We start from the raw sequence: 12,028 nt of genomic DNA on the forward strand, positions 1-12,028 counted from the left end.
TTCTTGCTCTGACCTGCTTTTAAAGCTAATTATTTAAACTTCACCATTTTAAGATCAGAATTCACCTGAAGCTGGACCGAATTTACACTGTAAAAAAAAGAGATAATAAAGATATTATATCTGTGTATAGACACTTGTTCCACCTAACAAGTGAAATGTCCCTTCTATATCAGTGTCTTATCTGTGTCTGTGAAGCCAGAAAAAACTGTTCTCACCTTGTGGCTGCCTGCTGGGATGGAAGATCTGCAAGTCGAAAGGCTGAGCACTCGTCTTTTGGATAACTGTGACATTTTGACCGGTCCACTTATTGGCTCTTGCCAAAGTATTTGTCCTCCAGTCGGTCCAGTACACGTTGCCTCCATAGAGAGATACGGCAAAGGGATGAGACAGGTATTCATGGCCCTTGAGGATCTCGATGACCCCACTGCCGTCGTACAGTGCCGAGAAAATGGCATCGGATCTGTTGTAAAGGGATGGACACATCAAAGTTTAAGCTGCTCTTCAAATGCATTAACAGGGAACTGCAGAATCAGTCAAATCAAAGTGGTACAACAACATGTCCTCAATAATTACATGTCTACTGATTGGAAAGTCAAACAACTATTAATGATGAATCTTTTGCAGTATACGTCGTCATACAAGCTTTAAAATGTATTTAAAAGTGAAAATGCTTGTGTATGTATCAGGAAAAATTAATGTCATACCGTGCATCTGTCCAAACAATCCTCTTTTCCAGGTGATCCAGAGTCAGTCCATTAGGCCAGGCACCAATTTCCATATCTTTAAACACAATATGTCGACCTCCTCCACTCATTGATGCAGCCTCGATTCGGGGAAAAGTAGCGTCCCAGTCGGTCCAGAAGAGGATCCTGGATACAGAAACCCCCCCCAAAAAATGCAACAATAAGCACTCGTATGTTTGCTTCTGTGAAGCAAATCCTTTAAACTGATGTTGCAACCAGATGAGCCATTATCATTTACATTGTTTGTTATTGCCATGACACTGTAAACACAGTAATCCTTCTGTGGCTGTGTGCATTAACGGACAGTGAAGGTGATGCTTGTCCAAGAACAGCAGCAATGATCCAGTGCAACCCTCAACATCTGTGACAGGCCTTGAAATGGCAGGCCATCTGTTTTATTATTACTTTTCACAGCTCAATGAGGCCTGAAAATGAACAGTGTCCTACTCCAACCCAGCACACATCACTTCTGTCCTGACATGGTTCACAAAGTCAGCGAGAACACGGGAGAAAATGGGTGTTCGAGCTTAAATCACATACTGACGACAACGAAACAGTGTTAGGAAGAAATATCCGTGTCCAGATCAATAGCAGTGTTCACTTGATAAGGCCCCCCTGATCAATGATCCACTCCTTTGAGTGGATTCAAGTAATTAGATTAGAATTATTGCCCTGGAATGGAAATGCATCTTTAGGCACCAAAAGCCCGCATTAATCCTACTCTCCACAGCCATGAAATGTAGTCATCCTCCCAAATGTGAAGGAGTACTATAGGAGAGAGTGCACGGGCAGATTAGTCATTTTTTAAGAGTGTTAAATTGATTTTAGGAATGTCTGGGCTTTACTTTAATCTGAAATATACTGGCCAAAGTACACAACCACTGGCTAGTTCTCAGATGCATTAATCCAACGTAAGCACCTAATGTGAAAAATTAGCAACATTGCATGGCATACTCTGCCACTTGTTTCACTTAAAAACTAATTGTCATGTCATAAACCTGATTAAAAAAAAAGGAACTACACATAATATAGTTCTATATTTAACAAACACGCACATCAATCGACCAAATTGGAAAGCACCTGTAGGGACTAACAGTTGCCCTCCAAGTGTCATTTTAAGCAAACAAACACTCGGTTAATGTCACAATAACAGTGCTCCTGCGAAGTCTTTTATTTTGGTAGATAAGGACAAGTGTAAAGAGACTGAAAGGTCAGAGCCGACTCATTACGAGCTGCTGAGGCGAAACACGTGTGTGGGAGCATCTGTGAAATGTTGAACAGTGCAACAAAAAAAGGATTTTTAAGTATCTCTTATCTATTATCCAAAATACTGTGTTTTTTGAATCTCTATTCACATTGGGTTAGACATCAATAAGTAAAGTTGTTTGTGTAAAAAAAGAAGAAGAAGGTGAAATTGAAATAGGAACAGTGGTGGTTGCTCGTCTTTGAAACGGGGGAAGCGGATTTCAGGCCCAGTTATTTATACATCAATTCTGCCCTCTGCTCTGCCCTCCCCAAAAAATAAAACACAATAATTATGAAAAAAGTGAAACAAGGAAACTATGTATATTTATTTATAGTGCAAATAACACACAATGGTTCTGCTATTCGTCTAGACTTCGCTCTCACGGACTGAGACAGAAAAGGCTCCGCTCTCCTCTATATTTCTCCAGTGCTGTCAATCAAAAAGTAGTTCCGCCTTTCAGATAGTTCCTCAAATCCTCAATCACCACACATCAGCCCAGCATCCACCCACTGCTCCATTGACTCCCAGAGACGCCAAGCTTCCCTGAAAGTGACAATTTTGCCCGCATTTATCAAATCACAATTTTTATGCCGCATGTGCCGCGTTGCTTTGGGAATAAAATAGCGCCGGACGATTTATGTACGCAGCCGATTCTGAGCAAACATAGTCATATAGTTGATGGCATTCCAGCGTACCTTACATATTTGACCATTTTATGACATTTGCTGAGCTATCGCCTCTGAATAGGAGTCTGTAAAAGCTTGCAATATAAGGGCACAAAGCAACCAATACGTCCCACTGCCTCCTGTCTGTCTTGTAAAGGCGCCATCATTAAAACACACAGTGCTTGAAGCTGAGTGGAGGAGAGTGCTCGGAGGATAGCTTTGTTGATATAACTACATCATGGCTTAAAAACATCTCAAAATTAACCATAATGGCAGGCAGGTACATAATATATTGATAGCTGGGAGGGCATTTAAATGATTTCATATAAATCTTGTGTCAGAAACCAATTACGGACTACGGCTTTAGGAGATCAGCAGCAAAACGATGACTACATCACTACCAGCTTTGCATTATGAAATCACTATCGTTCAAGTCCTTGATTCAGCGTCGTCAGACCCTCAAAGTAGGGAAACAAATTTATCTCACTGATGAGAGAGAAAATCGCATCAAAACTGACTCTGAAATGAAGTGGCATTGAGGACTTGTTTTTAGATTTACCAACATTGCCTGACATGTTGCTACTTAACAATGGGACCCTCACGCAACAAAAATTTCATGTAGTTCTGTTTCCGTTAAAGCTTTCAAAAAGTGGAATTTTAAAGTAGTTTTCCTGCCTTCTTATTGTCAAATTTGTCAGAGCGATGAGGCCACGCCTTTAGACATAGAGAAAATCCTTTGACAACTTTTAATCATTAACTTGTCTGGAACACATGGACCGAGTTTGACATGGCCAGCTCAAACGTGTTAGGACGCGTTTGGTCAAATGTGTAGACTAGCCATTTTTGTTTTTCCAAAATGGCCGACTTCTGGGTGGGTGGAGCTAATGGAAGTATATTGGAAATGATTGTTTGGAATCATGAGAGCAAGAAGTGTACCAAGTTTGGTTAAAATCGGAACAACTATGTGCAATCCAACAACTTTTTTCTGACCATGACCAGACTTCTGGGGGCGCTATAGAGTCCTGGGGCTACGAACGGCTTTGTGGCCTATTCCACTATCGCATTTTTCACCGACCCGAACTCAGTGCCAAATTTCAAGAGTTTTCATGCACGTTAACCCCCTCAAAAATGAGCGCAACATCGGAGAAAAATAGAAATCTCAACAGGAACAATAGGTTGGCCCTGGCAGATTGTGCTCAGGCCCTAATCAAGGACCTTGCATGGGAAAAGACATAACCAGTATGCACAAGAGATGTCTGCAAAAGCCTATATGCTATTCATGAGTTCATGCATCACAGTTCAACACCTGCACTATACAAAAAAAACAAAGCCCACAGCACTGCTCCGTTCACACTGCCAGAACTCCGCCAAACACGTATTAATTGCATCAAAATCAAGACATCACATAATATTTGCAGATATGTGCAGACTAGTAAACCACTGCAAGTTAATGTGACCTTAAAATCCAGCCACAAAAAAAAAAGAAAAGCACGGCATCCAGACGAAATACCATCTTCCACCAACACAGCACAGCTCATCACCACCTAAGTCACATCACACTGGCACACAAATGAAATGCCACTAGCTTCACCACCTGCCAACACTAACATTATGGTTAGGAGTCTGGTCAGGTTCAGATTTAGAAAGAACACCTCCTCACCTCCTGGTGAGTGTTGAAGTAGGTTAGAAACTTAATGACTAGAATGTGAAATGAAGGACTGATGATCTTTCATATAACGTGGTATGTAAAAACAAATATAGAAGCTCAGGCATGAGAAGTGGATAACTTACTTTACATTTTGAGTACAGAGCTGTCAGTTATCCATTTCCCAACAGTGCAAAACAAAGGTAAAGCAAAAACAGCAAAACTACAGCTCACGGACGTGATGGACAACTGCCAGTATTTGATATGTCCTGGATCAGTAATAAAAATGTTAAACCACCATATGGTGACACCAAGTGTCAGCAGAATCATTACCTTTCTTGAGTTATAGAGCGTTACCTATTGAGTACCGTATTAATAATGCATATCATGTAGGCAAGGACTGTTGCCTAGCAGCAGCTGCTTTGAACTGAAGAAATGAGCTCTGAGAGGAGAGATGCTGTGAAATTTTTAAATATTTAGGTGCATCTGAGTGGGGTACAGAGGGGGAAAAAATAAAACTCACACCCACCACTGAGGAGCGGAAGGTTCACCTCCCAGCAGGTATGACACCGTCTTGGTCAGGCAACTCATCAAACGCAACTGTCAGTGCCAATACGGGTGAAAGCTGAAGGATAATTTCCATGTCACTGTGCTGCGACGTAAGTGGTTGGTGTGGGAAGGAGGCTTTACTTTTTTTTTTAGGTCAACTTTGAAAAGGTTTTATATCTAGATTTTTTATATGATGAATACATGTTTTGGTGGAGTTATAGCAGAGAGCTTGTTCCTTATCTGTGGAACAAGCTCATTGAACACCTGAGGTGTGCACAAACTGTCAGTTTGTTTAAAGCTCCCATAGAGTGGTCCTATCGCACATATATGTGAGTTATGGAGGTCTACTTACATACATTAACTTGTGTTTATGGTCAAAAACCTCCTAGTTGCTGTAAATGAGCCGATAGAAATCTCTCTTCACTGAAGCTCTCGACAGTTGCGCTGAAATCTCACCCACAGAAGTATAATGTACACAACCGGATGTGTTCAGGAGAAATGCTGTTTACGTAACCAGAATGGTTTTTTTCAGAGATTTCGCTGAGCCCGAGATTACAATACAACACATTCTCAGCTGTGGCTGAACTGTTTGTTTCGAACCTTCAGGGCTTCATAAACAAGGTAATGGCAAAGATACACACCAAAAAAACAGTGTTAATTTGTACTTCCGTTCTATGGGAGCTTTAAATCAGGGTTGAAAACGTTATTGTTTACTGCAGCTTTCCAATATTGCCAATTTTACCCAGTTTAACTTTCATATCTGCGTGTTTAATGACTTTAAAATTATGATTTTAAATCACATTCCAATGTTTTATTAATTTCTGCTTGATTTTAAATTTGTTTCCAATGTATTTCCTTGCCTCTGTAAAGCACTATGAATTGCCTTGTGTAAGAATGGCGCTCTACAAATAAACTTGCCTTTTCCTTGATAAGGGTGTGTAGTCTTTATTTTATACACTGCAGCAAGGTGGTGCAGCAAACTTGTGTTGGATTGTATTTTATCATCATAATAAAACAAAATACAACATAAACATATGTGTGTCTCATTCCCTTGAGCAAAAAGAGTGAAACCTTGTATTTTACACGTGTGATTTGTCTTCTGGTTATAGGCAGTTTCATTTCAATACTACTCCTCACTGACCCTCCAAAAACCTTGACAAATTCAAGACTATACAACATTTCTGGTTATAAGAGAGAGAGAAAAACAACATGTGTTGTGTTTCCTCTAATGGATTCTGCTTGCTGACTGTAAGGCAAAAGGAAGTCTGCCATTTCGGAGCCACAGACTAGTCCACAAACGTTCTCCCCCATGCATCTCAGGATAAACAACTATGATTTTGAAAATTGGGCCCTGAGGAAATTGATAGCCAAATTAGAACCAAGCATAATTTTAGCTTCAATTCAAATGAGGTGGTTGAAATGTGTTCTAAAGGAACAAAAGTGAGTGTTAATACAGCTTCATCAGCTCACATTACTGTAATGGACAACACTGTACTATTATTGATGCGTTCTGTATCTTGGACTTTAACACAGGAGACGTCTGCATACACTGCAGCAGATGCAAAAGTGAGGAATACAACGGGAGCTGTAATTTAACTTAATTCCAATAATCTCAGAGGCTGATGGATAGCAGAGCCTCCAGCAGGCGCTGTACGTGCGAGTTAGAGCATAACATACCCCTGCCCCGGGTCGAGAGCAATGGCCCGTGGATGCTCCATGCCTCCAGCGATCAGTGTGGTGCGCATGTCTCCATTAAGCTTGGCAACCTCAATCTGGTCCAGATTGCTGTCAATCCAGTACAATTTTCCCGTAATCCAGTCCACAGCCAGACCCTCTGGGGTGGCCAGTCCGTGCTGCACGACCACCTCGATCCCGGTAACTCCTGCAAAGCAAACGTCACATTAGCACGACGACTGTTTTGGCACCAGCAGATAGACTATAGCAAGACGTGGCATCGGCGATAAGTCTCAGGAAAATATTCTGAAAGCAAACTCAGCGTGGAGGACATGTCTTTTAGGTAAATTAGATTGATTTCTAGAGGGTTCTTTTAAGCACAGTACAAGGGTTTTCACACAATATTTACAATCCCTGAGTTTGCAATTACTCTCAGATGTTGGGAATTTAATGTGTGCCTCACAAAACAGTAGAGCAGGCGCAGCTCCATGGGGGAAATAAAGGCATGAGAAGTCAGTAAAATCTCCTTCCAATCACAAAATTACAAAGTAAAACAGACTTCCTGATTTATTATTTAATGCACGGTAGATCAACTGAAAACAACCGCACCTGCAGAATTGTTTTTACCTCGGTGAGGCTGTGATACATTTTTAGAGAGCAAAACAATATCAGCTCAATGTATCGGAGCTAACTATGTCTAAAGAGAGCAGACTGAAACCTGTGTTATCACCAGCCGTGTTTTTGAGTTCCATTACAGGTCTGGAGCAAAAACTCCTTTCAACAATACATCACAGGGGTGAGCTTTAGATTTACAACAAATGTTTGTCCATATTTGTGAGTGTGTACATACCGCCAGACTCCGAGAGCTTCCCTCTATAGATCTTATCCTCCACAACGTCTGTCCAGTAAAGTAGGCTGTGATTAAAGTGGAAGTCTAGAGCAATAGTATTCCTCAGCCCCGGCACCAGGAGGCTGTAGTCCCGCTTGTGAAGGTCTATTCGTCTTATCTCATGGCGGATTGAGAAAATGATGAAAGCCTCAAAGGGATCTGGCCATAGGGAGAGACAGGGAAAAAATAGCACATGGGTCAAGTAGTAGTCTTAGGTAACTTGTCAATCAACATTGTGCAACATTATATAGTAGACATTGTTTTGCATTGGCAGGAAAAGTGTGACCTCTTTTTAAATATGAAGCACCACCAAATTTCCAGAGGAATATTATTGTCAAATATGAAGAAATTCATAAATACAGCTGATAGAAGGCCATGCAGGTACTCGATCACATTCTGCCTAGATTGCTAGTTGTCACAATTTCTGTTTGGGACTTTTTTCATGGGCATGAATTGAAGGCGCAGTAAGGGGGGGATGAATGTGCCAGGTCTGGGGCCTTCAGAAACAAGCCCCTGGCAATCTGCAGCTGAGCATGAGGGGGCAACGCGGCCATTGTTCTCTGCCAGAGAATGGCGGATTGCTCTTTTGTTGGTCTGATTGGGTACTGATAGGAATTAAAAAAGAGAAAATGTGAACACAAGAGGCTGACATGTCTCCAGGTCATTGTACCACAGGAGTGTAGATAATAGGCAGCTGGACTTGCTTGAGTTTTCCTCAGGAACATTTTTCTCTTTTCATCCAAGAGGCTGTTTTCATAGTCTGAAGAGTATTTCCGTCCTTGGATTACTGGCCTCTGCCTCAGGAGCCTCCAAAACCCAAAGTGAGGCGTGGAGTGGAGGAGCTGCATGTCAAGAGGAGCCAGTTGCTGTGGTTCAGACATTTGATTAGGATGCCTACTGGGCGCCTTCCACTGGAGGAGGATCCAAGCATGTCCAAATGCGGGAGGCCCCTATGTAGACCCAGAGTCCACTGAAGGGATCATATACTGTGTCTCAGCTGGCCTGGACACACCATGGATTTCCCCAGGAGGGGTGGAAAAACATTGCTTCGGAGAAAGACATCTGTGCCACTTCACTGAATGAATGGTTGGATGGAAAACTGACAAAAATAAACTGATGTTCCAATCAGCACAAACAAAGCTATCTTAAATAATACAGACATGCAATCCTTGTTTCTCAAGAATCTGCAGTATATGTTTAGCTTATTTTTAAATAATTAAATCCAAAGACAACGGGAATTTGTTTGTTTCTATCAAACAAAGTTTGCAGGGCCATTGACACAATTGACCACACTTTTCTTCCATACAGTGTGTCATTATGTTGTCGTTGATCCACAGTGTCAAGGACACATTCCCACCGCCATGCAGTGCAAATTTGCAGCGTGTGCATCACTTACAGCAAAACCAATTTGTTACCAAATACTCTGGGAATCAACACATTACATTTTCAATTTTCTGAAAAAGTAGATACATTTGTGAGCAGTCTCCTTTGAGAAATATAATTTGTAGGGTCTCTAAGAAGTTGCTAAATCTAATGACAAGTCCTGTAGCAGGCAACGACGCTCGCATACTGAAGTTGTCTTGCCTTGTCCGCCGAGGCTTAGCTCAATCAGCGAGATTATTTCCAGCACCGGAAAAGCTCTGCTTCAGAAAAACGTTTGTAAAACTAAAACTCAGAATCCATCACACACTGACATGCACTCTCTTCTATATACACAGTCTTTCAAATGCTGGGCCCTTTTTCAAGCCTTATCTTCACAGCACTCTAGACTAAATAATACGTTAGGGAACATTGCTGTTTGCACATAAATGCAATTAAAATTGTGTCCTTGTTCAATGACAAATTTTTTTTTAGTGCCGTAACCAAAATTGTTTCAATGCTACGAGAAAGGCCTTGCACGTTTAAACCCATTTTTTGTAACAGAGATATGCAAAAGGACAGGAGGTGGGAACTGTGTGTTCATGACTTCAAAGACACTTCTCTCAATATGAAATCTGAACCGTTTGTGTTTGCATGAAAAACTTGATTGATGAAGAAGCTGCAGAACTCTGATTGGCTTCCCCCCAAAAAAGTGTGTATTCTCTTCCTGCATTAATGTAAGATTAGAGCTGCAACTACCATCAATCTTGGAGTAAAATAGAGAGGCAAGTAATCAAAACGAGGTCCATAAATCTGAATGTGACAGGCCAAGGGAATGTGTGTGTAACTGTTGTATTGCGAGCCATCTCATCCGAATAGATTATTCAATTACTGAATCAGAATAGTGTTAAATTTGAATTTATAATGTGATATAATGCTGTAACACTGTGAGTCATTTTTTTGGTTGTATGAGATTCGGGCCCGAGGTGAACGTCTGCGCAGCTGTAAGAAGAAACAAAGCTCTGGTGGTTTGAGAAGGGAGAACATGTTTCCTTCACTCAGCATCAGTGCAGATAGAAACAGGCAGGACTCATCGCCCAGATGTCTCTTTGGATTTGAAACTGATTGAATTTGACCTGACAGTACTCTCAATCACCATCTATTACTATTTCACAGACCACCCCTGCACTTTTTCCAGCAGCGAGACACTAACGCAAGAGTCCTACGATTCAGTAAATTGACTCTTGTTATTGCCTTTTGCACATACCACAAGGCACAATTTCAACACACTTATTTGAGACAACACAATAAGCCAATAAGGTAGAATCAGGAAAACCATACATCAATCAGGCAATGCAGTAACAAAACAAACTTTTTTTTCCAAATGTGATAATAGTTACATTTGTATGTTGAATGTTGTAAGATGAGGTACATTTTTTTAGATGTGGGAGTAATTTATGTGTGGGAGTAATTAATGATGTGCTTTAAACATGGTCTAATTGGAGAAAGTTGAATACTTTCTCAAATTTTGCAGCATATAATGTACTAGTGTGCGCATGTTAACGCAGCGCCAACGTTAAAGCATGCATGACGCGTTTCCACGACAACTGACCAGAAAAAAGAGGCACTCGAAGTCATGTTTACGTGACTCACGATAGTTAAAATGAGTCTCTAAAGTAACGCTAAACTTTAAAAACAGAGGCACACATACACTGTACACACGTACGTTGGTTATTTGTAGCGCTGCTTTTTTCGTTTAATAAACAGACCGCTCCAGTTCGACTGTAGGCACGCTAACGGCGCTAAAGGAGCTAATGCAGCTAACGGGTAAACGGTGCCTGGACTCCGGTGCCGTATCGTAAAACATGACGGCACGGGTGTCTTTTTTCTGGTCAGTCGTCATGGAAACGTGTCGTGCGTTAACAATAATGGCGGTTAGCACTAAATGTAATTTGTTAGTTGGTTAACAAGGTGTATGCAATTTGTAGAAATTGCTCAATACCTCCACACAATAAGTCAGTTAAGGTCAGAGAATAATACAGTATACAGTATGTTAATGCACTCTGGTGCTAAATATCTTTAACAACTCCAAAATGAAACATTCCAAATTAATGACAGAACAAAAAAAATCCTCATCTGTATTTTTTATGTTTTTATGGTTTATTTTATGTAACTCTTATTTGTCATTTAAGGTACCAACACTGCACAAATACCATCAAGACCCTGGATTCAAACTCAGGAGCAAAGATTGAATGGGTACTCATACGCCCTAGGTTAAAATTTAATATTACTGCAGACATAAGCCTACAGCTGCACAGCATCATAAAACAAACATTAAAAAAAAACCAGGGTCTGTTACCTGTGCTGTGACAGCTGTCCCCGTCTGGGTCCAGCATCCATCCTGGATAACAGGAGCACTTCACTGTGGTCTTGTACTGCTCACACACTTGGCTGCACTTTAGGTGACGGCTGCAGTAGTCGACCACCTCACACGTCTTGTTGCTGGAGTCCAGGTGGAGCCCGGGGGGACAAGAGCACACAACCCCTTTGCCTGGTGCCACAGTGCACTGGTGACTGCACCCTCCTCTGGCTACCAGACACATATCTGGAGGGAAGAGAAGGCAGCAGAATATGATTTGAATAACAATAATAAACGGGGAAATGTGTTTTGTCAGCGTTTGCTCCCAACTCAAAGGACACTGTGTTGCATGCAAATCATGTGATTCATTTATTAGGGACTTGATATCATTCACTCGCCGTTGAGTTTGAATGAGAGACTGCAGTAACATTGTCATTGAGCTCTGTTGAATTGTTGTTGTTGTCGTTTTTTTCTTCCTGTGACTTGTTTGTGACATCACATTTCATACATTGGTGACACACCACTGGCAATTGGAATGGTGTTAATTGGGCTTCACATAGGTTTTAAAATTCCCAGGTCTTCCTGTTAATGTTTGTGTATAGAGAGGTTTATAGACCTACTCATTTCCAATAACAGCATGCAGTTTGAAAAAAATGCAAGGATTATTCAAGCAGAAGGTGTTCACTGTCTAATGAAGATAAAAGTGTTATATGACGAGAACTTCCCATTTAAAGCTGCTACATCAAGATGGAGGAAGAATAAAAGATAAAACTACATATGCATGCTTTTCTTTCACAACAGTAATTGAGCCATGTGTCTTTTTTTGGGCAGTCACAATTGCCAATGATGGGCACAAATCCTGCAAAGCTGCTGCAAATCAATTAAAGCCTCATGGTCCT

At 41.1% G+C, this 12,028-nt stretch overlaps 1 protein-coding gene across 1 annotated transcript in view; it reads right to left on the reverse strand.

The window, feature by feature from the left end:
• The window catches only part of lrp1bb (low density lipoprotein receptor-related protein 1Bb), a gene marked incomplete at both ends in the record, with an annotated part of 246,847 nt that overhangs the window by 94,703 nt on the left and 140,116 nt on the right, over nt 1-12,028 (reverse strand). The window contains 5 exons of the mRNA XM_083909007.1: nt 216-460; nt 705-869; nt 6,526-6,730; nt 7,373-7,570; nt 11,130-11,375. Of these exons, the coding sequence (XP_083765133.1) occupies nt 216-460; nt 705-869; nt 6,526-6,730; nt 7,373-7,570; nt 11,130-11,375 (1,059 nt within the window). The remainder of the gene's footprint in view (nt 1-215; nt 461-704; nt 870-6,525; nt 6,731-7,372; nt 7,571-11,129; nt 11,376-12,028) is intronic.

The sequence above is a fragment of the Microchirus variegatus genome (assembly GCF_963457635.1).
Source record: "Microchirus variegatus genome assembly, chromosome: 22".
NCBI classification, from domain to species: Eukaryota; Metazoa; Chordata; class Actinopteri; order Pleuronectiformes; family Soleidae; genus Microchirus; species Microchirus variegatus.